At 42.8% G+C, this 27185-nt stretch overlaps 1 protein-coding gene across 1 annotated transcript; it reads right to left on the bottom strand.

The window, feature by feature from the left end:
- Positions 1-3773: 3773 nt before the first annotated feature.
- GSTA4 (glutathione S-transferase alpha 4) lies at positions 3774-21559 on the bottom strand. Its single transcript, XM_021692142.1, has 7 exons — positions 21505-21559; positions 20441-20545; positions 13393-13444; positions 11648-11780; positions 10669-10810; positions 8910-9041; positions 3774-4607 (listed from the first exon to the last, which is right to left on the bottom strand). The coding sequence occupies exons 2-7, from the start codon at positions 20525-20527 to the stop codon at positions 4485-4487; spliced, it is 669 nt and encodes a 222-aa protein (XP_021547817.1). The 5' UTR covers positions 20528-20545; positions 21505-21559; the 3' UTR covers positions 3774-4484.
- Between the last annotated feature and the right edge of the window lie 5626 nt (positions 21560-27185).

Below are 27185 nucleotides of genomic sequence, written 5' to 3'. Positions count from 1 at the left end.
TTTCAGGGCTTGACTAGAGACTCCTCTGTTTTTCAACTTAGCACAGACCCCCCCACCTCCCAGGGATGCAGGACCTCAGAAGAAGACCCCCATGTCAGGTAATTTGGATTATATCCTCCAAGCATACGTAGACACCTAGAGAAGGAGATTTAGCCTCTCTTAGGCACCATGGCCCAGAGTGGGCACTGCCTATGTTCTTCCCTTCAACTGCATACAAAAATATGAGATTTGGTGGTGCCTGGGTGGCTTAGGCAGTTAAGTGTCTGCCTTCGGCTCAGGTCATGATCCTGGGGTCCTGGGATCGAGCCCCGCATCGGGCTCCCTGCTCAGTGGAGAGCCTGCTCCTCCCTTTCCCTCTGTCCCTTCGCCCCGATTGTTCTCTCTCTCTCAAATAAATAAAATCTTAAAAAAAATATATGAGATTTGCCTGAGGAAGAAAAAATGTAAGGGCTCAAAAGCTTCAATTCTGCTAAGTGTGTTATTTCCACCAATCCACTGAAACACCACTTGACTCTTACACATTTTTTAAATTACATTTTATGTGTGGTATGGGGGTAGGAGGGCATTTTAATGTCTAATATGTGTCATGCATAGGCAATGAAAGCCTTTAAAAGGCCTTGTCTAAATGTACATTTGCTATCTTGTTTTCATGTACACATCTACTCCGTATAAGAATATGTTCCTTTTATTTGATATAGACAAGTTTAAAATAGGCATTAAATTAGCCACAAAGTTAAAACAATGGCTGACTGCAAGCTGCAAAATTGGCCACAAAATATAACTATCCCCCCACACCCAAGAACAGTGTCTAAGAAATTCACCACTAACCTTCTTTCTTCCTGGCTCTCCTCTTGGGGCGCTGTGGGGAGGTCCAATGAGGGTTTATAACTCTTTCCTTTCCCATTGAACGCTCCACCCAACTCAAGGGATTAGCCAACCAATGAGCATTCCTTTGCAGCTTCACTTTACATCTGTTGTTTGTGTATTTGAGAGCATATCAAGTTGCCCAAGTAAGAAGAAGGATTTTGGGCACCTGGGTGGCTCAGTTGGTTAAGCAACTGCCTTCGGCTCAGGTCATGATCCCGGAGTCCTGGGATCGAGTCCTGCATCGGGTTCCTGGCTCAGTGGAGAGCCTGCCTCTCCCTCTGACCCTCTCCCCTCTCATGCTGTTTCTCTGTCTCTCTTTCTCTCAAATAAATAAATAAATAAAATCTTTAAAAAAGAAAAAAGAAGAAGGATTTCACTGGCTCCTTGAACAAATTATTTACTGAGTACCACTCCATGCCAGGCACTATTTTATTTTAGGCCCTGGGTCTAAAATGGCGGGCATACAGCCCCAATTCCTGTACCCATGGTGCTTACATTCTAGTTGGGGAAGACAGGCAGTGTCAATATATGAACAAATCAATGTAATGTGTTAAAAATAAGAGTAGCAACAGATGATTATAGCTGATGGATATGACATCTATAACAGAAATGTTATAAGGGACCAGAAGGAGGAATCTGAATACTCTTAAGATACCTGCACTACCCATCTTATTCGAAAGTGGTCTTAGCATAGTTGTAAATCTGTACGGCAAACTTTCTGAATGGCTGGTGCTGGGTCCCAGACTCAATAAGTGCTGCCCATCCCCCTCTGTCCGGACACCACAGCCCCCTGACATGTTGTTCTGCACTTTTACCCCTTGGTTTACCTGTTGGGTCTTTAGTCGGTGAGCCTCCTGGTTCCTGTGCTTGGGTTCAGCCCTGAACCCTCTCGCACACTGTTGTTTTTGAGGATCAATGATTTCTCGTGCCTGTCCTCTTACTCTATGACCGAGGGTCTGGTGGCTCAGGAGAATGGGAGTGGGGTGCCGAGGGCTGAGACTAAAGGGTAGGACTCTGGACCAAAAGGGGACTGGGACAAAACTGGGGTAATGCTACTCAAGGCAAGATGGGGGAGGAGGGAGACTTGTTTTCAGTATGGGAATGGCACTGCACCATTTAAGGTCATGCACCTATAGGCAGGAAAGACAGGGGCACCTGTCTTCTTTTGAGACAGCGTGGCCTCTTGCATTTATTGCCTTTAATCCTCTAACTCAGTGCAGAAGCCAACCTTTCTCTCTGGTGGTTTCCTCAGAGCCAGCCCCCTGGTGTTTAAGAGAAGTACAACCCAATGATTACAAAAAGGCTTAGCGTCCACATATTACCAGGCAATGGTACTGCATAGTAAAATCATGCCAAAATCATAATATAAAATAGCGCAAATTTGCTGCCATCCCACACAACTGCATAATACAGACCCCTGGGTGTTATCAAGTCAATGTCTGGTTCCTATGCATAAATTAATCGACACATAAGTATAAAACATTTCTGTTCCCTAAGAGGTTAGAAGGAGCGGTCCAAAAGACCACCCTCACTTCTGACACCAGCTCCAAGTTGAGGAGTGCCTAAACACCAGCCTTAGGTTCCACAATCCACTAGAACTCACAGAACATGTTGAAAGCTGTTCTATTCACAGCTATGGTTTACTACAGGGAGAGGATACAGATGAAAATCAGCCAAGGTGGGACACCTGGGTGGCTCAGTTGGTTGAGCGTCTGCCTTCAGCTCAGGTCATGATCTCAGGGTCCTGGGATCGAGCCCCGCATCGGGCTCCCTGCTCAGCGGGAAGCCTGCTTCTCTCTCTCCCACTCCCCCTGCTTGTGTTCCCTCTCTCGCTGTCTCTGTCAAATAAATAAAATCTTAAAAAAAAAAAAAATCAGCCAAGGGGAGAGAGGCCCAGGGCAGAATCCAGGAGAGTTGCACACATGGAGCTTCCAGATGTGCTCTCTCCCGTGTAGTTGTGGACAGCTTTCACTCATCCTGGCAACCCTGTGTGACAATCAATGCAAGTACCTCAGTGTTCGATTAGAGGAAAACCCAAGTGCAGGTGTCCAGGTGGTTATTTGTGTTCCCACGTCCACCATGTGGGCCTCTGTCATCACCACGATACTTAGAATTACCGGACCGTGGTTTAGTGGCGGGTGCAGTACCAGGCAAGCCTGAGGAGCAGTGATGGCCCAGGCTGCTGCCTCTGAGGGAGAGGCCCAGGATCCCACCAGGCCCCGAGAGTACAAACCAATAAGAAGGAAATGGGGGCGTGTATCGTACAGTACTACCTTGCCCAAAGACAGGTCTGGCCATTGCTTCTGGGAGTTGATCTCTAAGCCCTTGGACTGTCATGTCTGATGGGAACACCTCTTTGCCTGGAGACCCTGAGTCAGCCAGGTAATAACTGGATGATTTAGGGCGAGAACTTTGAGCCACACCAGCACTGCAGGGTAGGGTGGGCGCTTTAGGTCATGTGCTGTCAGCTACACTCTGGAGGGCTGGAGACAGACCAGCCAGATGGGCCGTCAGTCATGCCCACATGATGGAGTGCCCCCCAAAGTCTGGACTCAAGGCTCTGGTGAGCTTCCCTGGTTGACAATACTCCATTGCTTTTCCTCAGTTTTTTAACTCCCGAAATATCAGATACGCTAAAGGCAGCAATTCTTCCTTTTCCAAAATAACTTCAGCTGTTTACACATCTCTCCCCTACTATGTGCTGAATTGTTCTAGAGCAGGGGCTCTGTTCTAGGGTTCTGCCTCCTGGCACCCTGCCTAGCACATAATAAGTGCTCAATTAATATTTGAGACCCAAATCAACACAGGTTAAAAGCTGTATTAATAAACCATACTTTCAGTTCTGAAATGCAAAAAATTAGCAGCTGACAATAACAAAGTTGGGTAGTAAGAAGATAAAAGTAATATATATATTACTTTTTTTATTATATATATATATATAATTTTCTTATACATGCATCAAATACAACTGGAGGGATATACAAATGATAACTACGTTTGCCTGTGGAAACCGAGTAGCTGGGGGCCAAGGCCGAAAAGAGCACTTCCAACTCTATACCCTCTTACGCTCTTTTGATTTCTGAACCATGGGAATAGTTATAGATACCAAGAAATGTAATCCAAAAAAATTCTGGCAACAGGGCAATGATTTGTAAATTCTTTATTTTGGCTAATATTGACTGCCTTCATTACCACCACAGATTTATTATAGCTGAGAGGAATTATTCACTAGATATTCTGTTGTTATTAACACCAAAAATTAGGAAGAGACCAGAGGGCTTTTAGAAAGGGATAAGGAGAGGGGGGGAAGAAGCTCAAGAGAGAACACAAGGTCCTGCCCAGCCTGGTTGTCAGGAAATGAGTCACCACATCAGATCTAACTGAAATGCCAGTCTCTCTGAAAGGGCTTTCAGGAAAAAGTTGCATTAACAATTATTCACTGGACAAACCAAAAGATCAATGAATGTTTCTAGAAAAGATCTTGGCATGAAAGACCCACCTAAGGAACAGTTCTACATAGCACCATGACAGAGCTGGGATCAGGGCATCAATTAAGATGGACTGTGGACACAGCAAGCTCTAGAGGCTAACTCTCACTCACAGATGGATGTGATGCTTTATGGCATAAAGATGTTGTAGACGGTTCTCACGTAGATGTCATCCGGAGGAGGCTTCTTCTTGCTGCCAGGTTCCAGGAATTTCTTAATTGTTGGGATATTACTTATTTTCACTGTGAACTCCTGCAAAAGGAAAACACAACAGTCTGAGGTTAACAGCAAAGGTAATGGTTAACTACGAAAATACGGTTGTGTAAAATGGCCCATGAAAATTTGTTCAAGAATTATTTGTTACAGGAACCCAACCAGAAATGTAATCCAGCATCTGCTTGGGGTCTGATCTCTTGGTGTGACTGTTTATGATCTCTGTCCACAATGGCTGGGATCTAGACCAGGTTTTATGCACGCAAACCTCACGGTTCAGACCAACATGTGAATTTTTTTCAGAGATAAAAAAATTTAAAAAATGCTTAGATTAGGATTATGATGCTTGCTTAAGAGAAAAAAGGAAGGAAAGATCAGTACCTTAAATATACTTACCTACTCAGAGAAAATGCATGAGCCATTTAAATAAAAGTACTTTAAAAGGTCATCATATGGTACAATTTCCTTTTTAAAATTCAGCTTCCTTGGACTTTTTTACTCCTATTAGCAAATGAATCCTCTTTCTGGCTATGTGTGGGAGATGGCCAGTTATATTTTTTAATGGCCTAGGGCTCAGACACCAGATACCAGATATTTATGTAAACCATATTTATGGAAATCATATTTTCCATTCACAGAGTCAAATCTTACCATTTCTCAGTAATTGAGAAGAAAAGTCTATTTGAGCTAGTAAAAAATTTCAACCATATGAAGAAGTGTATATCCATCAAATATAGTTGTTCTAATAAAATTTTTCAAAGAGGTCATTTATTAAAAAAGCTACTATTAAATGTCTATGATGTACAAAGACCAGCCTTAAGCATGCACACAAAGATACACAAACATACATACATGTATCACTAATACTGACAAAAGCTAATAGTTATGTCAAAGCTATGTAAGTGACAAGTTTCTCTTTTTATCACTTATTCAAACTCTTTGTATCATCTCATTTCAAATACTATACCAATATTTAGAAGCTATTTCTATTGGATTTATTATTTCAAGATTTACCTGAGGTGATGTATAATAAAACTTTTGTGACTTCTGACTTGTTTTTTATACTCTTTAATCAGTGTAGGAATGACCCTTTAATTCAACTCAGATCTGGTGTTAGATTCTGAAGTCCTGGGGCGCCTGAAGGCTCAGTCGGTTAAGCAACTGCCTTCAGTTCAGGTCATGATCCTGGAGTCCCTGGATCGAGTCCCGCATCGGGCTCCCTGCTCGGCGGGGAGTCTGCTTCTCCCTCTGACTCTCCCCTCTCTCATGCTCTCTCTTTCTTTCTCTCTCTCATTCTCTCTCTCAAATAATACTCCATTGTAATAACTGGAAGCTAAAACTCCTTGCACAGGTACATGATCTTTCAGCTCTAAAGATTTGGGGACCAGAAATAAATAAAATCTTAAAAAAAAAAGATTCTGAAGTCCTTTAATTAAAATTGTATTTAGGTGCAGCCACTATGGAAAACAGTATGGAAGTTCCTCAAAAAATTAAAAATAGAAATACCATACAATCCAGTAATTCCACCACTGGGTATTTACCCCCCAAAAATGAAAACACTAATTTGAAAAGACATATGCACCTCTATGTTTACTGTAGTCTAATTTACAATAGCCAAATTATGGAAGCAACCTAGGCGTCCAACTACAGATGAATGGATAAGGAAGATGTGGTATATATATAACGGAACATTACTCAGCCATAAAAAAGAATGAAATTTTGCCACTTGTGACAACATGGATGCACCCAGAGGGTATTATACTCAGTGAAATAAGTCAGAGAAAGACAAGTATATGATTTTACTTATATATGGAATCTAAAAAGCAAACAGAAACAGACACATAAATACAGAGAACTGATGGTTGCCAGACGGGAGGAGAGTGGGGGGGATGGGCAAAAAGGGTGGAGTGGGAGGTACAGGCTTCTAGTTGTGGAATGAATAACTCAGGAATAAAAGGTACAGCATAGGGAATATAGTCAATTACATTGGAACAGTGTTGAATGGTGACAAGTAGGAGCTATACTTGTGGGCATAGCATGATGTGTGGAGCTGTTGGGTCACTGTGTTGAAACTGGCATGGTGGGGCACCTGGGTGGCTCAGTCGTTAAGCATCTGCCTTCGGCTCAGGTCATGGTCCCAGGGTCCTGGGATCGAGCCCCGCAGCGGGCTCCCTGCTCAGCAGGGAGTCTGCTTCTCCCTCTCCCACTCCCCCTGCTTGTGTTCCCTCTCTCGCTGTGTCTCTCTGTCAAATAAATAAATAAAATCTTAAAAAAAAAAAAAAAGAAAAAAGAAAGAAACTGGTATGGTGTTGTGTGTCAACTATACTTCAATAGGAAAAAAAAAACTGCACCCATGTTAAAATATATATATATATATATATATATATATATATATATATATATATATATTTACATAGATGTGCCTGGGGTATAAGCTTTTTTTTTTTTTTTTAATTTATTTATTTGACACACAGAGAGAGAGGGCACAAGCAGGGGGAGCTGCAGAGGGAGAGGGAGAAGCAGGTTCCCCACGGAGCAGGAAGCCCGACAAGGGGCTCGATCCCAGGACTCTGAGATCACAACCTGAGCCGAAGGCAGATGTTTAACCAACTGAACCACCCAGGCACCCCTATGTCTGGGGTATAAAAACAAGTTGTTAGCATCATGGATAGAAAATACCAACAGGTCCCTGGGCTATTTCAGGGACCTACTGGTATTAAAGTCAAATTAAAGAATGTGTGCTTTGTCTGCAAGAGGAAATGAACGGATAGCTAAACAACATAATGATGGCTATTGCCTTGTTGAAGACGTCAATTCTTATTTCTGGAGGCATGTATTTAAATAGTGGTGGTTGTCCTCATTAGTGTATCAAAATGTATTTGCTAGACTTGGAAAAATTATTTTTTTCTAAAAAAAGCATACGTACTTGGAGACTTTGGAGATCTGATATATTTCTCTTTGATAACTTAGTCATTTGAGCTATATAGGGGATTGGCAACCTTTTCCTATAAAGGACCAGTGAGTAAATATTTTAGGTTTTGCAAGTCGTATGGTCTCTATCAGAACTACTCAATTCAGCTGTGGCAGCACAGAAGCAGCCGTAGACAATGCACACATGAATGAGCATGGCTCTGTGAAATTCAAACTTCAGAGAATTTCATGTGTCATTAAGTATTATTCTTTTGATATTTTTTTCAAACACTTAAAAATGTAAAAACCATTCTTAGCTCAAGAGCTGTACACAAACAGGTGGCGGGCCCAATCTGACCCTGGAGGCTGTAGTTTGCCAATCCCCCATATAGAAGAAAGCCCACTGGCCTGGGAGAAGGTTATGGTTCTAGACAGAACTGAGGCCCCCACTAACTAGGCCATCTCAGCTGCTGACTTCTTTACCCTCAGCTCTATTTCCTCATATCTATACTGAAGGAGCTGGATGAGATTGGTTGTTTAAAGCCCCTTTCTGGGACACCTGGCCATTCAGTTAAGCATCTGCCTTTGGCTCAAGTCATGATCCCAGGGTCCTGGGATGGAGTCCCGAATCGGGCTCCCTGCTCAGTAGGGAGTCTGCTTCCCCCTCTGCCTGCCGCTCCCCCTGCTTGTGTGTGTGCATGCTCACTATCTCTCTCTCTCTGACAAATAAATAAAATCTCTAAAAACATTTAAAAAAATAAAGCCCTTTTCTGCTTTGAAGTTCTATGATCAATTTTGGCAGAATAATACTGAGGTATAAGTGGCCACACGCAAGTCTCTCCTTGGAATTTCTGGGAAAGGGAATAGTGGGAATTCTTTGGGTGCCACTTATTAGCTCTCAGAACTCAGGCTGGGATGTTTCCAATTTGAGAGCATGTTATTTCTAAGACTGGGACTTGCTAGTCCTTACTGGCAAACTGTATGGAGTTTGTTTCAAGAGCATAGTTACAGAACAAAACTAAGCTAAAACTCCTTGCACAGGTACATGATCTTTCAGCTCTAAAGATTTGCGGACCAGAAAAACCTTTTTTTTTTAAAGATTTTATTTATTTGACAAGAAAGAGACAAAGCGAGAGAGGGAACACAAGCAGGGGGAGGGGCAGAGGGGGAAGCAGGCTTCCTGCTGAGCAGGGAGCCCGATGAGGGGCTCAATCCCAGGACCCTGGGATCATGACCTGAGCCAAAGGCAGACACTTAACTGACTGAGCCACCCTGGCGCCCCTCAGAAAAACCATTTCAAGTCTGCACCTTCATTTCATAAACTAGAATCTAAAAATGTACATACACACCCCCCCCAGCCAACCAATCAACAGACACTGAAGGAAGGTGTATGAGTTCTGGGCCAATGTTCTAAAATGTGGTTTTATTTACCTGGAGATGAGGAAATGCAGACAGGATATTGGGGATTTTCTCTTCTAGAGCCAAAATGGTTTGGAGTAGAATCACGTCCGCAAGGCTCAGCTGGTTACCAACGAGAAACCTTTGCCCATGATCCCTTAAAACCTACAGGATACAAATGTTTTGCATTGCTTACAATAATTTATATGGAGAGACTGATGAAACTGTTGAATCAGTGCAGTATCTGAGTATTTTAAAAATAATACCAAGTAAGAGGAAGTTCCCTGTATCAGAGAGAGAACGCACAAAGGGTGTAGAAATGGAACTACCGTAAAATGTCTGCTTTATATCAGAATGAAACACTGAAAAGGGGAAGAAATATTAATTCTGGATTTAGCATCCAGTGCTTTAAAAGGATACCCCCATTCCATAAATGTATCTATAGAAATGAGTTAGGGGCAACAAATTCAGGAGGCTGGGGGATATGATGTAAATAAGCAACAGGTCCCCTTCAAGGAATCTCATCTCATTTGCCAGCTCTGTGTTTCTACAAACATCAAGACTTGTAGTCATTAACTAGACATGACTATTAAAAAAGTAGGCTTCCTTTCATATCTTCCAAGACAGAGAAAACTAAAAGCATCAGGGCTCATCTTGAACCCCATTTTGAGAGCATGTAGGTTCAGAGATTCATAGGGATAGATGATGATGGGGGAGAGGCAAGGAACAGTGGTAGAAGCGGCGGGGGGGGACTCCTTTGCAGCGAACTGTTGGATGCCCACAAGCGAGTGTGTGTGTGTGTCTGTGTGTGCGTGTGGTGTCTGACAGGGGCTCTACATACAACATCAAATAGCTACTGAAGCCGGAGCAGGAGAGCACAATGAATCCAGAATTGTAGTCAGAGGCCTGTCTAATCCTGACTCCCCACCTTAGGCGTGTCACTCAATCTGTCTATGATTCCATTCCATTATGTGTCCAAGGGATACCAGTTTGTAGCTGATGTGTTGGGAGGAGCCCTGACTTAGTCTGGGCCACAGGAACATAGGGACCGGCAGTGACCCTTCACTAAGGCACCTGTTTCTCCCTCATCACACCCACATTTCTACATTATCATATTTTACATTCACCAAGTGCCTGTGGGCAAGAGACTGTGACACCAAGTGACAGAAAAGCCCAGAAAATACCTCTCCTTCTTAAATCTCATTCCACAAAGATGGCCAGAGGAGATCTGCCAATTCCCTATTTTTACACTCTCTTCTTTTTTTAACTGAAACATTTAAAACCATTCCTCTCAGCTAAGAAAAAGAGTTTGAAGCTCAGAAAGGCAGATATATTAAGATGAGGAAAATAACAAAACAGGAAACAAAAAGAGCAAAGGGAAGAGAAATAAAACAACAATGGTCTTCTCATCATATCAAACTATCAGGTAGGATGTCTGATACACAACGGCCATTCCACAAATGTTTGTGGGATGAAAGAAGGAAGGAATTAGGTAGTTTCTGCTTTGCTGTATCTCATACAGGGTGGGCTCGTGGTGAATGTAAGGACAGTAACACGCCCATGTGGTAAACCCATTATTTTTTCCAGCCTTCTGAATAACATGGCCCAAGGAGCATCTGAGGGGCTTCAAAACATCCTGGCTTTGTGCTGACAGCTACCATCAGCTCTCAGGAATCCAGCAAGGTTAGTCCAATGGCGCTTGGTGTTACATTGCCCTGAGCAGAGAGGGGCATTAGGGGCAGCTCCCTTGTAGTCTGGTTAGGCTATGCTCATGGGCTTCTCTGCCACCTACCTTTTCAAACACAGGAAAGTATCTAATTATAGCCTTCTGGGCCATGTTAACCACTTCCTTTTGTTGATCATCTGGTTTTAGAAAAGGATGCATGATAATCAGTTCCAGCAGATCTAGCGTCCCCTCCACGTACATGTCAATCCTTAAAACAAAAAAAGAAGTTTCCTCAGTTTCCCCGAACTCATCGGCTTCCACAACTAAGAATTCAGAGTGCTCTTCTCTTAAGGCTCTGGCTACCGAAGTGCCCAGAAGCATTTATCTATACCTGTCTCCAAGAGCAAAGATGCAAAGTCAATTCTAATTTTAATTCAGAAAAATCCGTCACAAACCAGAAAGCACAAGAGTCATGACATCCCCCTCTCCCGGGCCCCTAATCCTCTACCCTTACTCCAGTACCCACGCTTGGTGTGGGTGGATTTCACATTTATAAAAATAGCGGAGATCATTTATGGAATGCTTGGTGTGTACAAGGGCCATGGTGCTGAAAAGCTCTACACCCAATATTTCATTGACTCCGATGACACTATCAGGTATGTGCTATCCATATACTGTACAGGACCCTCAGTGGGATTGTGGAACCCAGCACCTCGCCCTATATCATGCATTTTAGGAGGCACAAGGACCAGGCTTTGAGTTCAAAAATATAAGTGAATTTATAATCAAGGCACAGTATCCCTGACCTTGACTGGTGTAGCAGCTTCCTGTTCTTCATACTTCATGATAATAAATTTGCGAGAAAGGTAAAAAGCAGTATCAAAGCATTTAAAGATGCTGAAACCTGAAACAATCACGCCCCAGAGAGAAGATCCAGCATCTGAACTCAATTATTCTCTATCCTTTTACCAAGACTCTGTACGGATTATTCCCTGTTTACACTAAGGATACGAGACACAAAGGAGACGGGGCGTGCTGTGGAGACTGCTAATCAGCTAAGGTATCAGTGAGTGACAAGCGAGAACACTTGAAAGGGCCACAGTACAGGGTTCTCTCCTTGAGGTCCTTGCCAAAGAGGTGGTGCTTATCCGCTATGTAGTGGAGGATGCTTCGGGTCTGCACCAACTTCATTCCGTCAATTTCAACCATTGGCACTTGTTGGAACAGCAGGTGATTTCCTGAGAATGAAGGCCCAGAGTTAGAACTGATCTCTTCCCTGTCCCCGCGCCCCTAAACATGCCCAACTGAATGAAAAGGGACCGTGGGGTCAGAGCCTTGGGAACACTGCGATGCTCCCTGATGACAGATACCCTCAACTTCATTCAGGGGAGCAGACTGAACCATCGAAGAAGCCTGAAAACCAGCACTGTTCTAAACCTTCCTTTTTCATTTTCACCCCAGGGGGAAATACCTACCCACCATGGCAAGGGGCGGGAGAGAATGCAGTGAAGATATTTCTGCAGGGCTGCCCTAGCCAACACAGCAATCAGTAGCTGCTGCATGTATCTAGTGAAACCTAAATTTAATCAAAATTCTGAAAAATGTAGAATTCCATTCTTTAAGCACGCTCGACACATTTCAAGTGCTGAGTAGGCACACGTGGCTAGCAGCTACGACATCGGGCTGAGAACAGAAGGTTTCCACCACTGTAGAATGTTCTACAGATTGCACTGCTTTAGAAAATCTGAGCATAAAACCCAAGTCACCAACTGACACTCGTGTACGCACTGGCTCTTCCACAGCCACAGACCACGTACGACCAAGTTCAAGGTCAGTGATCGAAAAGCAACCCATTGCTTTCTTCAACGAAGAGAAGTATTGAGGTTTGTTGTTTATACATGCAGAGACGCAAATATAGGCTCGCCCAGCCCTCAAGGGACTCAAGGATGGGGGTTACCTGAGGGCCTGGGGGAGATGAGTACTCCGCACAAGCCTAGTGACGTCAGGCCAGTGTCATGCATGAAGGCTGACACTGCAGCTGGTCCCTCTCTGGGGAGCCTTCAGTTGGGCCGAGAGACGCTGCTGATGGCTGGGAGGGAGGCTACTTACAGAGTCGCTGGGTAAGGGAGCCTGGGAATGGAGGGAGAGGAGCTGACCAGGAGTTAAAGGGGGGCCTTTCACTGAATTCATTTCTGTCTGGTGTTCACCCCAGTGTAAATGGGGACCTCTGTCTGCATACTTCAAGCAGACACCGGTGGGTGCCTCAGACAATTTGGAAGGAGCGAGGTGGGGAAGATGAAGAAGAGGGAAGGGATGAAGGAGAGGACAAAAGAGGGGAGGGAGAAGTCAGAGTCGGGCAGGAGGAGGAGAAAGGGATGGAGAAGGGCTGTTCACCTGAGGGTTCACTCCCTTTAGCTCTCAGGAAATTACTGACTAAAAGTGATTTCCTTGCAATTTCAGTCATTTCTCCCCCTGGGTTTTAGGATACTGTCCTGAATGTTCAGTGTCAGCATCTTTGCCCTTCCACATAAAGACCAATTCTTAAACAAAATCATTCTTGGGGCGCCTGGAGGGCTCAGTTGGTTGGGCATCCGACTCTGGATTTTGGCTCAGATCCTGATCTCAGGGTCGTGAGGTAAAGCCCCACATTGGGCTCTGTCCTTAGAGGGGAGTCTGCTTGAGATTCTCTCTCCCTCTGCCCCTCCCTTCTGCTTTGCTGTATCTCACAAAGCGTGCTGTATCTCACTTGCACGCACACACACGCTCTCTAAAAATAAAAATAAATCTTTAAAAAACAAGACCTGGGGAAACAATCAATATTACCAACAGTTATTTCATTTCTATACTCACCATCCTGCAACTTCTGTAACTGTTCTTTTGTTTCTAAGAAGTCTTCATCAAACTAAATTAAAAGAAAAAAAGATACCCCCCCCCCCCCACAAAGAAGGCATAAGTCATTATAGGATCAGGACTGAAAATACCAAGTCAAACTGTCTCAGAAGCAGAGAGAAAGAACAACACTTAGCACCCACATCTTGGTTTCCCACTATAAGAAACCAGGGCTGGGGCACCTGGGTGGCTCAGTTGGTTAAGCGTCTGCCTTCGGCTCAGGTCATGATCTCAGGGTCCTGGGATGGAGCCCCGTATCAGGCTCCCTGCTCAGCAGGAAGCCTGCTTCTCCCTCTGCCCCTCCCCCTGCTTGTGCTCTCTCTAGCACGTGCATTCTCTCTCTCTCTCAAATAAATAAATAAATAAAATTAAAAAAAGAAAAAAGTTTAAAAAGAAACCAGGGCTCCTGGGAGAAAAGGTTGATGCTAGTAGATTCGAAAGCAAAGAAGAGCTCAAAGACCAATGAGATATGGCCAAGGCAAAGGCATGGAGGACCCTACTTGAGGCGAGTCCCTAGCCAAATTTGGGACAATTCAAGCATCAGAAGAGTAATGTCACTTAGGGATCATCACACACACCAACAAAAAAAAAATCCCTGTGTCCTTAAGTGATGATACTCAAAAAGGTAGAAGAAAAAGCTCTTTTTTACAGAAGAATTAGTGCTAACTAATGATAAAATTAGGATATTACCAATTTGTAACCCATAACTGATTCTGATAAGGATCAAAATGGATGCTGAAATCACTGAGTTATAAGGCACAGAATATTCAAACAACCTTGAAGTCTCAGCCCACAAGTTAACTATGACAAAGGAAAAATATAGCTTTGTGGTGAAAAGGTCTGGAAATCTCACCATCTATCTAACCAAGTGATCAAACTTAGCTCCCCACTGGGGGACATGGAGACGTCGTGTGCTTCCTGCTATGACCAATAAGAAGGGCACAGTAACACTGTAACCCAGATCCAACTGCAAGGTGAATATCAGGCATAGCCAGAATGTGGGGCACTCTGCAACAGAGATGGCCGGGACTCTCTCAAACCTACAGAAAACTTGTTTTGGGAGCACCTGGGTGGCTCAGTCGGTTAAGCGCCTGCCTTCGGCTCGGGTCATGATCTCAGGGTCCTGGGATTGAGTCCCACATCGGGCTCCCTGCTCAGCGGGGAGTCTGCTTCTCCCTCTTCCTCTGCCTCTCCCTCTGAGTCTCCCCTCTTCTCGTGCTCTCTCTCAAATAAATAAATAAAATCTTTAAAAAACAATTTGTTTTGTTTGTGTTTAAGCTTCTTCCGGGTGTGCAAGGTTTGAGAACAGGTTTGAGGGATTTGCCTCTGCCATTCCCACTCTACGCTCTTCACCACTTATCTGGCTCTCCTTTTCTAGACCTCCATTCACTTCCCAACTGAAAACTTGAGGCCCATTGTCCAAGGACAAATCTTTATTTAAAAGAGATTTGACTTTAGCCAGGTAGCCCTCCTCTGATGATTCTTCTTTATGGAATTTGGTTTCCAAGTTCATGCAAAAGAGTCAGTTTCTCCTTTCCACATTTCTTTTCAGTTAAGTCAAGGAAGGGCATGGGAGGGAAAAAGGAATAAAAAGCAGGTACTATTCTAGATGAAAACAGACTAAAGAGACAAAATAACCAAACACCTGAATCCTGATTAGATCCTGGATATTGGGGGCAGGGGGGGGGGGGTGGGCAGTTATAACTGCTAAATAGGTAACAGGTATATAGACATTTGGGGGACAGTATGGAACTTTTAAATATGGATCATATATTGCTATTGCAAAATTAGTATCAATTTATTAGTTGTGACAATGATACTACAGTTATTAGAACAATTACTTTTTCTTTCATAGGAGGAAAATACGTGTTGATGTCTGCAACTTCCTTTCAAATGGTTGACCAAAAAAAAAAAAAAGTAGAGAGAGGAGGAGAGAAAGCAAATGTAGCAAAATGTTAACAATTAGTGAATTTAGTTGAAAGGTGTCCATTATCCTAGCTTTTCTGTAGGTTTGAAAGTTTTCAAATTAAAAAGTTGGGGTGGGGGAGAAACAGTGGAAGTATGTTCCTCTTCTTGCACATTAAAAAATATGTGTTCTAATGCACTAACGTGATTCATGTCAAGAAGGGGAGACCTCCTCTCACCAAGTCCCCAGATGACTCCCCACCATTGTCTGTCGCTGTGCTGCTTCCCCAAATCGTCTGAGGGAGGGGCAGAGCTGACCAGCACAGAAATCAGCAATCCTCCCCTCTTCTGGCTCCACTACCTGACTTGGGGGTTGAATCAAAATAATGGGGTGTAGGTACGGCTTCTGCTACTTGCCAGGATCCTCATGGAGCAAGAGGGGTCTGGCAGGAACTCCATCTGGTGCCTGCTGAGCAGCAACCTCAGGGCAAGAATGTTCAGGGCAGGGCACCTGGGGAGCTCAGTTGGTTAAGCGTCTGCCTTCGGTTCAGGTCATGATCCCAGGGTCCTGGGATCAAGCCCTTCATCGGGCTCCTGGCTCAGCGAGGAGTCTGCTTCTCCCTCTCCCTCTCCCTTTCTCTCTCAAATAAATAAATAAAATCTTAAAAAAAGAAAGAAAAGAAAGAAAGAAAGAAAGAAAATTTCGTTCAGGGCATTTGTCCAAACAAACAGATGTAGTGCAGGTGGTGCTCCCTCCATACTACGGCTCACAAACTTTTACAACCATGATCATTTAGAGCAAATAGTAAGGTGTGTGTGTGTGTGTGTGTGTGTGTGTGTGAATCCAGGCCCACTCTTCAGAGATTCACATTCAGTAGTTGAGAGAGACTAGAAATGTACATTTTTAAAAGCAAATCTTTCTAAAGGGTTCTGATTCTGGCTTTTGACTTCCTGGGAACATTATGCAAGATGTGTGTGATCTCTCACCAGGGACACTCTTGTGTCCAGCTTTACAAAATGTGGTCAGTAAGAAGCACCTGGCACGGGAACTGCAGATGAGAAGGTGGGAGAGGAAAGAAAAAAATCACAAGGCAGAGCTTGGAGGGAGCTTGGTATTGTGCAAGGCTGCAAGGACAGACACAGTGCATCGACCTTTGCTCCCTAACCAGGGCACTGTTCCCAGTGGGATACGCTGGAGACCTGCCCTCTTGCTCACCACACCACTCCCTCTTCAGCACTCTGTGAAGTTTATGGGAATTGCCCAGAAACCCTGAGTTAGGAGTTTGTGGGACTGGAGTCTTCTTCTACATGTGTTACTCTCCCTCTTAACACAGGGGATCGGACCAGGCTTCTGGGGGGTCTTCAGGCAAATAAAGCCCCAAGCAGCAACGAAGCAACACTTGGCAGACAGCAACAGCAATGCCTACGGACCCAAACCAAGTGACTGAGAGCGAGGATGCTGACTCTCTGAATCAGGCAAGCTGCCTTTCAGCAGGTTTTGGTTACCGAGTGACTCACATGTGTGTGCTTTACACATCAGGCTCAACCCAGCACTGTGACATTGGGAATCATGGACTTGCCCAGTGGGCTGCCAGCCCATCCTCCACAACTGTTTCTGTGCTTAACTAAACATGTGCTTTGGAAAAGAGAAGTGGAGGCCCCCTCACCAATACTGCCTTTGGGGAATGGCTCCTATAAACCATGTGGCCGGCCCCAAGTAAGGGAGGCTAATCTAGGTCCCTCCACACAGGTCGGAAGGGTGGGCTTGGGACCCGCTGGGCCAACAGTCTGCCTCACCTGTGTGTCTACTGGGACTGGTCTAGGGGAGGTGGGTTATGTGACCCATGTTCTTTTTTTGTTTAACTTACTTAGGGTTAGGGTTGGTTTTTCTACTGCTGTCACCAAGAATCTTGACTCATACACAGGGGAGCAGGAGGAATAGGGGAGAATGAAGGTTGGAAAGAAAGGATTTGACAAAGGATTGTATTAAATGCACAAGTAAGACACCCACTGCAAACCTATTAAACAAGCCACATCTGCAAACTCAGAAGCACACAGACAAAAGACAGGTGACATGAATAAGCCAAGCAGGTTCAGGTCACAGGACCAAGAATTTTTTCACTCAAGGGGCGCCTGGGTGGCTCAGTCGTTAAGTGTCTGCCTTCGGCTCAGGTCATGATCCCGGGGTCCTGGGATCGAGCCCCGCATTGGGCTCCCCGCTCAGTGGGAAGCCTGCTTCTCCCTCTCCCACTCCCCCTGCTTGTGTTCCCTCTCTCGCTGTCTCTCTCTGTCAAATAAATAAATAAAAAGTCTTAAACAAAAATTTTTTTTTCACTCTCCTCTTAACACAATTAGAAAAATCTATCCTGAGACAACAAGGAATGATGGGGAGTGTAATGAGCTAGAAAGGTCCATCTATAGTGGCAGTCCTTCCTTACTCAGATTTAGCAATTACAGCCCTCTGAAAATGAGGGCCTAGTATCATCAGATCTTCAAATATATCAAGAGAAGTCAGAAATCAGAATTTGTATATAAAAATGGTATCAACTGATTTAGCTAATTTTAAAACACTGTACAGTGAGTTAGAATGATATGCAAAGAAATCAAAACCAAAACCAACCAAACAAAACACAAAGCCTCAAACCCAACAACCCTCATGTGCCATCTTTGGAGGTTGCTAGGGTAACGACCGAGTAGTCTAAAAATTGATAAAGAGACTATATCAAGCATTTACCTGACCGTTCCCATACGAACTGTACTTCAAGAGAATTAAATAGTTAAGTTAAAAATTACTCTTTGTAAGAGAAACACAGTTAATAAATTCAGATGCAATGACAGAAACAGAAAAATCAACATTTTATAATCCCTAACGATGGTGATGACAAATAGATGCTAAAATGGCTAGTTGAGGAGGTAACGGAGGAAATTTTGTAATGCATGGATCAGGCTGACATCACCAGAACATGCTGATCAAGCCCAGCATTGCTGAAAAGGAGACAGTCAGACATCATGCATCCCTTGATGTCGTATAATAAAAACATGTTCACAGTATCCCTATGATGGAGTCTGGCAGGCAAAAAAAAAGTTTAGAGATAGAAAAAAATGAGCCTGGATTTGATCACAGCTCTCGGTCCAACTAGCAGTTCACAGGAAATATAGGAATAGAAGAATATGTTAAAATGAGGGTAAAGCAGCCAAATCTGTAATGGGGGAAATTCTACAGGGCAGTTTCTTCTACAAATAAATGGCACTAAAAACAAATACAGACACTTAGCACTCAGCTCTTGGTTGCTAAAACCATTTGGTGGTAAAAGGGACCATGATTCCTTGGAGAAATACCAGATTCTAGGGCGAGGGCAAGGAAAATACAAGATGAGTCTGGAGCATCTTGAAGTGTCAGAAAGTAAGAGAGAGCTGAAGGGAAAGAAAAGAAAAGGGAGTGTGGAGCCATGTACACAGGTGTGATGCAGGAGCCAATGACCAAAGTGGGACAATCTGGGCAAGAAAACATTATTATTGGATTATAACACAAAGCATAAAATAAATACTATAAACTTACGTCCATACTGATAGAAAGAAATGCTTGAATAGATAAATGGAGGAGGAAAAAACCCCCAAATCTCTCTTATGTAAGAATTCTAAATGCAGATACCTCCCCCTCCAGCAGGTGTGGTTTACTTCCCACCCTTTTGAGTGCGGGCTGAGCTTAATGACTAGTTTTGAAATAATAAAGAGGAAAATAATCCCTTTACAAGGAAGAAACCTGGCAGACACCACCTTAGCCAAGTGACCAAAGTTAACAGCACCAGGGATAACTCATGTTAATATCACCCCTAGTATGATGCAAGGAGAAGGGCACTTGACCTCTGTGCTGGTCTTCCCCCAAACCCCAAACCCTAGTCCAATCAACATCAAACAAACCCAAACTAGGGAGTTCTACAAAAATTCTGATCAACAGTTTTCAAAACTGTCAACATCATGAAATAAAAGAAAGCCTGAGGAACTGTGACAGATTGAGAGAGACTTAAGGAAACACAGTGACTAAGTATAAGGTTGGATCCAACAACAGTAAAGGACCTGATTGGCAAAACTCATTAAATTTGAATAGTCTGCAGTTTAGTTGTGCACCAATGTTAATTTCTTAGTTTTGACATGATTACGTAAGATGATATCATTAGGGGAGACTGAGTGGTCTTTATATGAACTGTCTTTACAACTTCGCTATAAATTTAAAATTATTCCCAAATATAAAGTTAATTTATATTATGCAGAGGAAACTGTTACAGATTTTAAAAACACTGAAAGAAACATAACCAAATGCAATGTGTGGGCGTGATTTAGATCCAGACTGGAATAAACTTACTATAAAAAGACCTGTTTGAGACAATCAGGCTGTTCAGATATTAATAAGGAATTGTTCATTTTGTCGGATGCAATTGTGGCACTGTGGTTATGTTTTAAAATCCTCATCTTTTAGAAATAAAAACTGAAATACTCATCACAGATGAAAGGATATGATGCTTGGATTATTGCTTTAAAATATTCCCACAAAAGAAATGGAGGAGATGGATGAGACAAGAGCAGCATTTTAAAGCAAATGACTGTTGAAACTGGGTGAGGGGAAATGCATGGCCATGTTTTCTCAGTCTCTGTATCAACTCAACATTTCCATAAATAAGAAGCTAAGAGAACAAAAAGAAAGATAAAAACACTGTGATCAAAGCCTACACTATACTAGACAGACAAGAAGGCTCCAGGTTAGAAGCCGTTGAAGTGAAGTGGAAATTTACCTACAGATTGTGTTAATTCACAAAAGTCGGCCCTGGCAAATTTCAGGTTCATGCCTTTTCTCCTTATTAATAAATACTTACTGGAGGCAGATCAGAAGCTAATGATTAAGTAAAAAGTCTAAAGTAAAATAGAATTCCATCAACCACATTTCATTTATAAAGAAAAAAACCCTGGCAAAGAAGGCATCTTCTGACTCAACCAAGCCTGTCTGTGTTAGGGGGGAGAAAGCTAGAACAGGACTCCGCCATTGATGTTTTCCTCAAACGTCTCAAAGTTGTACGACAAATCTGTGAAGAAACAGCATATAGGGTACCTCGACTCCAGCGGCAGCTAAAACCCATCTTACGGATTCCATCCGGCCTCTTCCGTTAGGATAGTGGAGTTTGGGCTTCGCTGCCATGATGGCCTTTCAGGCTTTCTGGAAAAAAAAAAAAAAAAACACCACACACACACACACAAACCAAATGCGCAGCTCCTCGTAGACGAGCAGTCTTATTTCGTGTCTTCAATTCTGTGCTCACGGCCTAAATGAATATTCAGGATTTTGGCACAGGAAATCGGTTTTGTTTTTTGTTTGTTTGTTTGCTTTTTTTTTTTATGACTGCGTTTTCCCTCACTCAATAAAAACCTAACACCATTTCCAAATATTAAAAGAAACAACCACCTTGGTTTTCACACCGTTTCTACTTATGAGTTCTTATTCTGAATCGGGAAGCTGTCATATACTTTGACCTTGAAAATTTTAAATTTTCCAAATTCGGCCTGGAGAGGCAAGACGCGGAGGGCCCTGGGGAATTATGCACCCTTTGGAACCCTTGCAAGAATTCATGCTCTCACATGCATCACTATCGGTTATCACAGCAACTGGGAGGCGGACGGGCCGAGCAACACTATTGTCTGCAAAATGTGGTCCGTCGTCCTGCCTGCGGCAGCTTCCCCCTGGGCCCCGCGCGTCCCCCACCCCAACTGGGAGTTGAGCCTCCCACCTTCGGAATGCGCCCAGGCCACGGACTCGGCCACCCGAGACTAGACTCCTGGGCTACCCGGGTTCCCGCTCAGCCCCCGCTACACCGGGGCTTTGGGAGGATCCGAGCTAGTCTCGCACTGAAACCGGTGGATTCAGACTCCGCAGAGTGGGTTAATAAAAATACGCACACGGAGCCAAGAATGACCCCAGCCCAGCAAAGGAGCCTACGTCTGCCCAGATGGGGGCGGAGGCGCCAAAAGGACCGGAGGGAGGGAGACGAGAAGGGCTGAATGGGGGCTGGGGAGAGTTGCGACTGACGATGGAGTAAGAGGCTTGGGGCCGAGGAGTGGAGGGAAGGAGAAACGCGGCGAGGAGAGAGGGCGGGTGGGGGCGGCAGGAGAGAGACAGACCTGGAGTCCGCTCGGAGCTCCCGGAGCCGTACAAAGCGCTCGGCGAGCTGTCTGCAGCGAGGCGGGGCCAGCTGGCCGCCAGAAGGCGCTCCGGTGGGCGAGGCTCCGCGAAGTTTCACCAATAGAGACGGCAATGTTTAGCATGCCCCACCCATGTGCAAGGCATTCTGGATACTATGAAAATAGCCCAAATTCAAGGCAATTTCAACAAAAATTTTAGTCTTGTGCGAAAGAAATGGCCATTCTAGGGTTGGTTAGATTACAACTTTAGTTAAAAGAGACCTGGTAGAGATCCGGTATGGTTAAGGCAACTCGACCTATGCGAAAAGAAAAGTTCTTTTTAGGGTTTATATAGCTTGTGCGCAGCAGTGTTTCTCGGATGTGAGGGCGATCTGGCTGCGACATCTGTCACCCCATTGATCGCCAGGGTTGATTCGGCTGATCTGGCTGGCTAGGCGGGTGTCCCCTTCCTCCCTCACCGCTCCATGTGCGTCCCTCCCGAAGCTGCGCGCTCGGTCGAAGAGGACGACCTTCCCCGATAGAGGAGGACCGTTCTTCGGTCAAGGGTATACGAGTAGCTGCGCTCCCCTGCTAGAACCTCCAAACAAGCTCTCAAGGTCCATTTGTAGGAGAACGTAGGGTAGTCAAGCTTCCAAGACTCCAGACACATCCAAATGAGGCGCTGCACGTGGCAGTCTGCCTTTCTTTTGCCAATAAAATCTTAAATATTTTTTAAAAATCTTTGACAAATAGCAAGTACAAACAACACCACAACACTTTGCAAATTCACACACAGCTATAACTAATTCATAACAGCTATAACTAATTTTAAAGCCTCTTAAAGCAGGCAAAGTACCTACAAGAGGACAAAGTACTTCTATAACATACTATTAAACAGAACCCATATATTATTAAACAGAACTTAAATTGTCTCATTCTGTATATAGATCATATACATATTTTTTTCCCGTTTCTTTCTTGACCCCATGATCATCTTGAGCTTTCCCTTCATTTCATACACTTTAAAGACAACCACTCTAATTCACAGACTAAACAGAGCACCTTCCTGGAGGGGAGGAAGGGGGGCATTGGGGTGGAGGTATCAGTGGGGCTAAAAAAGTAATTTGGCTGGTAAATAAGTTAAAACTTTAAAAAATAAAGTAAAGCCATCAAGGCTATATTACAGAGTAGAAGGCAGAATTCACATGGATCTCAAAGTTTAAAACATATGCCTTCAAAAGGACTGAGAAACTATTTCTTGTTATTAGAGGCAGCTTCTGCTATTTCTCAAACTATAGATGTTGATTACTGTTTCCTCCATGAGGGGCTCTTGAGAGTACCTGCCTTGAGAAACCTGCAGCGCTGAACAATGGCAGCAAAGAACAAGAGAGTTTAATTTCAGTAGATTCCTGTGGCAGGAGTGTGGAGAATGAATTGGGACGGTGGGAAGGGGAGAGAGAGACCTATTAAATACCCGTGTGTATTAAAGTAGCACCATGAATTTGAAGATGATGGTTATGAAAAGGTAAGATATTAAGGAGGTGGAAGGTAACAGATTTACTAATCATATCACAGGGAGCAGAGGAAAGGAAGAGAAAAAGTCTCCCCGCAAACACACACATTTCCTTTTCCACCCTCCTTCTGTATTTTTCATAACATTTATTGTCATCAAACATATCAGGTATTTTATTTACGTATTTTGTTATCTGTTGGTAGATTTAATAGAATGCAAATACCATGAAGTTAGGAATTTTCATATCTTTTAAAAATATGATTTTGTATACCCTGCTCCTAGAATAATGCTTAGCCCAGAGTAGGTATTCAGAGAATATGTGTTGGAAAAATGATTACATGAATGAACATTGGTTGGGTGGAGGAGGACAAGGTTTGGGGACAATAATGAGTTGATTTCTTTCATTCCTACAAGCCATTCATCTGGAAATGTCCACTAGACAGTTAAATAAATGCCAGTGAGGACTCAGAAAACATGACTGAGATGGATCCAACTGGCAGCAAAAGGATGAGCTTATCCAGAAAAGTATATAAAGTAAGAGAAGCAAGTCAAGAACAGCGGGGCACCACAAGAATCGGAGAAGTCACTTACAAATAAGACTAACAGTATATGTTCAATTTCACCTTTCTAATTCTTACTTAACACAGACAATACTCAGTTTAATGTGGGTAGGCAGTCATATTTTCCAAACCTGCTGAAAGTGATTATTCTTTATTTTTTCTAACCCATCTTTCTGCAAGAATCCACTTTAAGCAAACTAGATAGGACAAGTATTACTCATTTTTGTTTATGAACCAAATATTTATTTCCATTTCCTTATTTCTAATGAGTTGAACCATATCAAATTGCTGATATTTTACTGTATTTCTCCAACCTACAAAAATGTCAACTTCATAAGTCCAACCTAATTAATACAATAGGGGTAATATTATCCCTAGCAGTCTTGTTTACCTGAATGAGAAACTAAAGCAGTATCATAAGACTCTATGATTACATAGGCTTGTGGAGAAATAAAGTTCTGTGCCATTTTATAACAGGTACACCTAGGTCATTTTATTCCTTGTAAGGAAAGAGGGAAGCAATTGGCTTACTTTCAGCCTTGGCTATAAATGACTGGTATCAGAGACCGTATTCTAACAGCAAGTAGTTTGTCAATTTTGGGGAGCTAAGTTTGATCACATTGTTCTATTCTTGGAGACCCTTGGGGTCACTCTCAATCTGGGATAGTCTTAATCATAGTGGATAGTATGGTAGTAGATAGTAGATAGATTCTACCTACTTGATTTGTTTTCAGTGCCCGGGGAAGTCCTCAGCCTTTGCCCACCCACTCAGGAGCAGGTAAAATTGCCTTAACAAAAATCACTGAGCTTGGAAATAACCGAACTTCAACTCTCAGTTTTAGAGAAGGTTTATATGTAAACACTCCAGGAAGAGGGAAGCAATTGGCTTACATTCAGCCTTATCTAAAAATGAATGGTGTCAGAGACCCTATTCTAACAGCAATGTAGTTTGTCAATTTTGTTCATCTTTTCAAAGAATCAACGCCTAGTTTGGTTAACCTTTTCTATTGTTTTTCTGTTCTTTATTTCATTTGTTTCTGCCCTACTCTTTATCATTTCCTTTCTTCTGCTAACTTCAGTTTGATCTTTTCTAGTTCCTGATGGCATAGAGTTAGGTTGTTCCTTTGGGATCTTTCTCGTCTCTTAATATAGGTGTTAATTCCTATGAACTCCCCTCTTAGAATTGCTTTTACCGCATCCCACAAGTTCTAGTATGCTGTGTTTCTATTTTCATTTGTCTCAAGAAACTTTATCATTTCTCCTTTAATTTCTTCTTTGATCCATTAGTTGTTTAGGAGAGCACTGTTTAATTTCCATGTGTTCTTGAATTTTCCAGTTTTCCCCTTGTTACTGATTTCTAGTTTCATGCCATTGTGGTCAGAGAAGATACTTGGTATGATTTCAGTCTTCTTCAATTTGCTAAGACTTGTTTGGTGACCTAACATATGGCCTATCTTGGATGTGCCATGTACACCTAAGAAGAATGTGTTCTGCTGCCGTTGGATAGAACGGTCCATATATGACTGTTAGGTCCCTTTGGTCTATAGTATTGCTCATATCCACTGTTTCCTTATTGATTTTCTGTCTGGATGAGCTACTCATTGTTGAGAGTGGCGTATTAAAGTCCCCAACTATTACTGTATTACTGTTTATTCCTCTTTTTACCTCTCTTTTGCCTTACATATTTAGGTGCTCCGATGTTGGGTGCATAAATATTTGCATTTGTCGTATCTTCTTAACGTATTGACCCCTTTATCACTACAAAATGACCTCCTTTCTCTTTTTACCATTCGTAGTTCAAAGTCCATTCTGTCTGCTATAAGTGTAGCTACCCCTGCTTTTTGTCATTGTTACTGTTGTTGTTGTTACCATTTGCTTGGAATATCTTTTCTCATCCCTTCACTCTCAGCCTACGTGCTTCTTTAAGGCTAAAATGGGTCTATTGTAGGCAGCATATTGTTAGATCTTGGGTGTGTTTTGTTGTTCATTTGTTTGTTTACCCACTGAGTCATTCTATGTCTCTTTTAACTAGAGAATCTATCCCCTCCACGTTAAAGTAACTATTGATAGGTAAGGACTTAACTACTGTCATTTTGTTCACTGTTTTCCAGTTGTTTCATAGACCCATATTTCCTTGTTTCTTATTCTGCTCTCTGTTTTTGTGCTTTGATCTCTTTGGTATCAGTATGCTTTGACTTCTCTATCATGTTCTTTTGTGAAATACAGCAGGATTTCCCCCGTGATTACCATGAGGCTTACATAAACTGATAACTTGCACACCTTAAACTGATAACACCCTATCTTAAACTGATAACAACTTAACCAATAGAATTCTTTTTTTTTTTAACCAATAGAATCCTTAAACTTACACTTTTCTTCCCCCTCACATTTTAGGTTATTGTTGTTACAATTTACATGTGTTTGTTTTTTTTTTAATATTCTGTGACTAATACCAGATTATTGTAGTTATGGTTATTTTGACTACATTTTTTTTTTAAGATTTTTTATTTATTTATTTGAGAGAGAGAGACTGAGAGAGAGAGCACATGAGAGGGGTGAGGGTCGGGAGGGTCAGAGGGAGAAGCAGACTCCCTGCCGAGCAGGGAGGCCGATGCGGGACTCGATTCAGGGACTCCAGGATCATGACCTGAGCCGAAGGCAGTCGCTTAACCAACTGAGCCACCCAGGCGCCCCTGACTACATTTGTTTTTAATTTTTAACTTTTAAACTAGAGATTTAAGTGAATTATGCACCACTAGGATTGTGTTGCAGAATCTAACTATAACTATATATTTATCATTATCAGTGAGATTTACACTATCTTTTCATGTTTTCATGATGTTAGTGTTTTTTACTTTCACTCAAAGAAATCCTCTTAGCATTTTTCGTAAGGCAGGTCTGGGGGTAATGAATCCCTCAGCTTTAGTTTGTTCCGGAAAGTCTTTATCCCTCCTTCATTTCTGAAGAACAGCTTCACTGGGTACAGAATTTTGGGCTGACAGTTATTTTCTTTCAATATTATGGATATGTCATCTTATTCTCTCCTGGCTCGAAAAATATCTGTTGAGAAATCCACCAACAGTCTTATGGGGGTTCCCTCATAAGTAACTTCTCTCTTTTCTCTTGCTGCTCTTAAAATTCTTTCTTTGACTTTTGACAATTTAATTATAATAAAGCATAATATAATTTAATTATAATATAATAGCATGTCACAGTGTAGCCCTATTTGGGTTCAACCTATTTGGAGTCTTTTGGGCCCCATTCATGGATCTGGATGTCCATTTCCCTCCCCAGGTCTGAGAAGTTTCCAGCCATCGTTGCTTTAATATACTTTCTGTCCATTTCTCTTTCTCTTCTCTTTCTGGAATTCTTATGATATGAATATTGTTTCATATTGTGTCCCATAATTCATTGTGTTCCATAATTCCCATAGGCTTTCTTCACTCTTTTTCATTCTTTTTTCTTTTTCTCCTCTGATGGGGTAATTTCCAGTGTCTCATTCAGGTTGCTGATTCTTCGGCATGGTTGAGTCTCCTTTTGAAACTCTCTGTTGAATTCTTCAGTTCACTTACTGTATTTTTCAACCCTAGAATTTCTAGGGTTTGATG

The sequence above is a fragment of the Neomonachus schauinslandi genome, chromosome 8, assembly GCF_002201575.2.
Source record: "Neomonachus schauinslandi chromosome 8, ASM220157v2, whole genome shotgun sequence".
NCBI classification, from domain to species: Eukaryota; Metazoa; Chordata; class Mammalia; order Carnivora; family Phocidae; genus Neomonachus; species Neomonachus schauinslandi.
The sequence above is the reverse complement of the archived record's forward strand: the minus strand, read 5'-3'. Positions and strand labels throughout refer to the sequence as shown.

Excerpts from the sequence above, each read along its gene's own strand:
- GSTA4 (XM_021692142.1), bottom strand. The coding sequence starts at position 20,527 with ATGGCAGCGAAGCCCAAACTCCACTATCCTAACGGAAGAGGCCGGATG. Across the intron at positions 13,445-20,440 it reads TAGCTGCCGCTGGAGTCGAG|TTTGATGAAGACTTCTTAGA; the intron begins GTACCCTATATG and ends CTTTTAATTTAG. Across the intron at positions 4,608-8,909 it reads CTGCATTTCCTCATCTCCAG|GAGTTCACAGTGAAAATAAG; the intron begins GTAAATAAAACC and ends TTCCTTTTGCAG.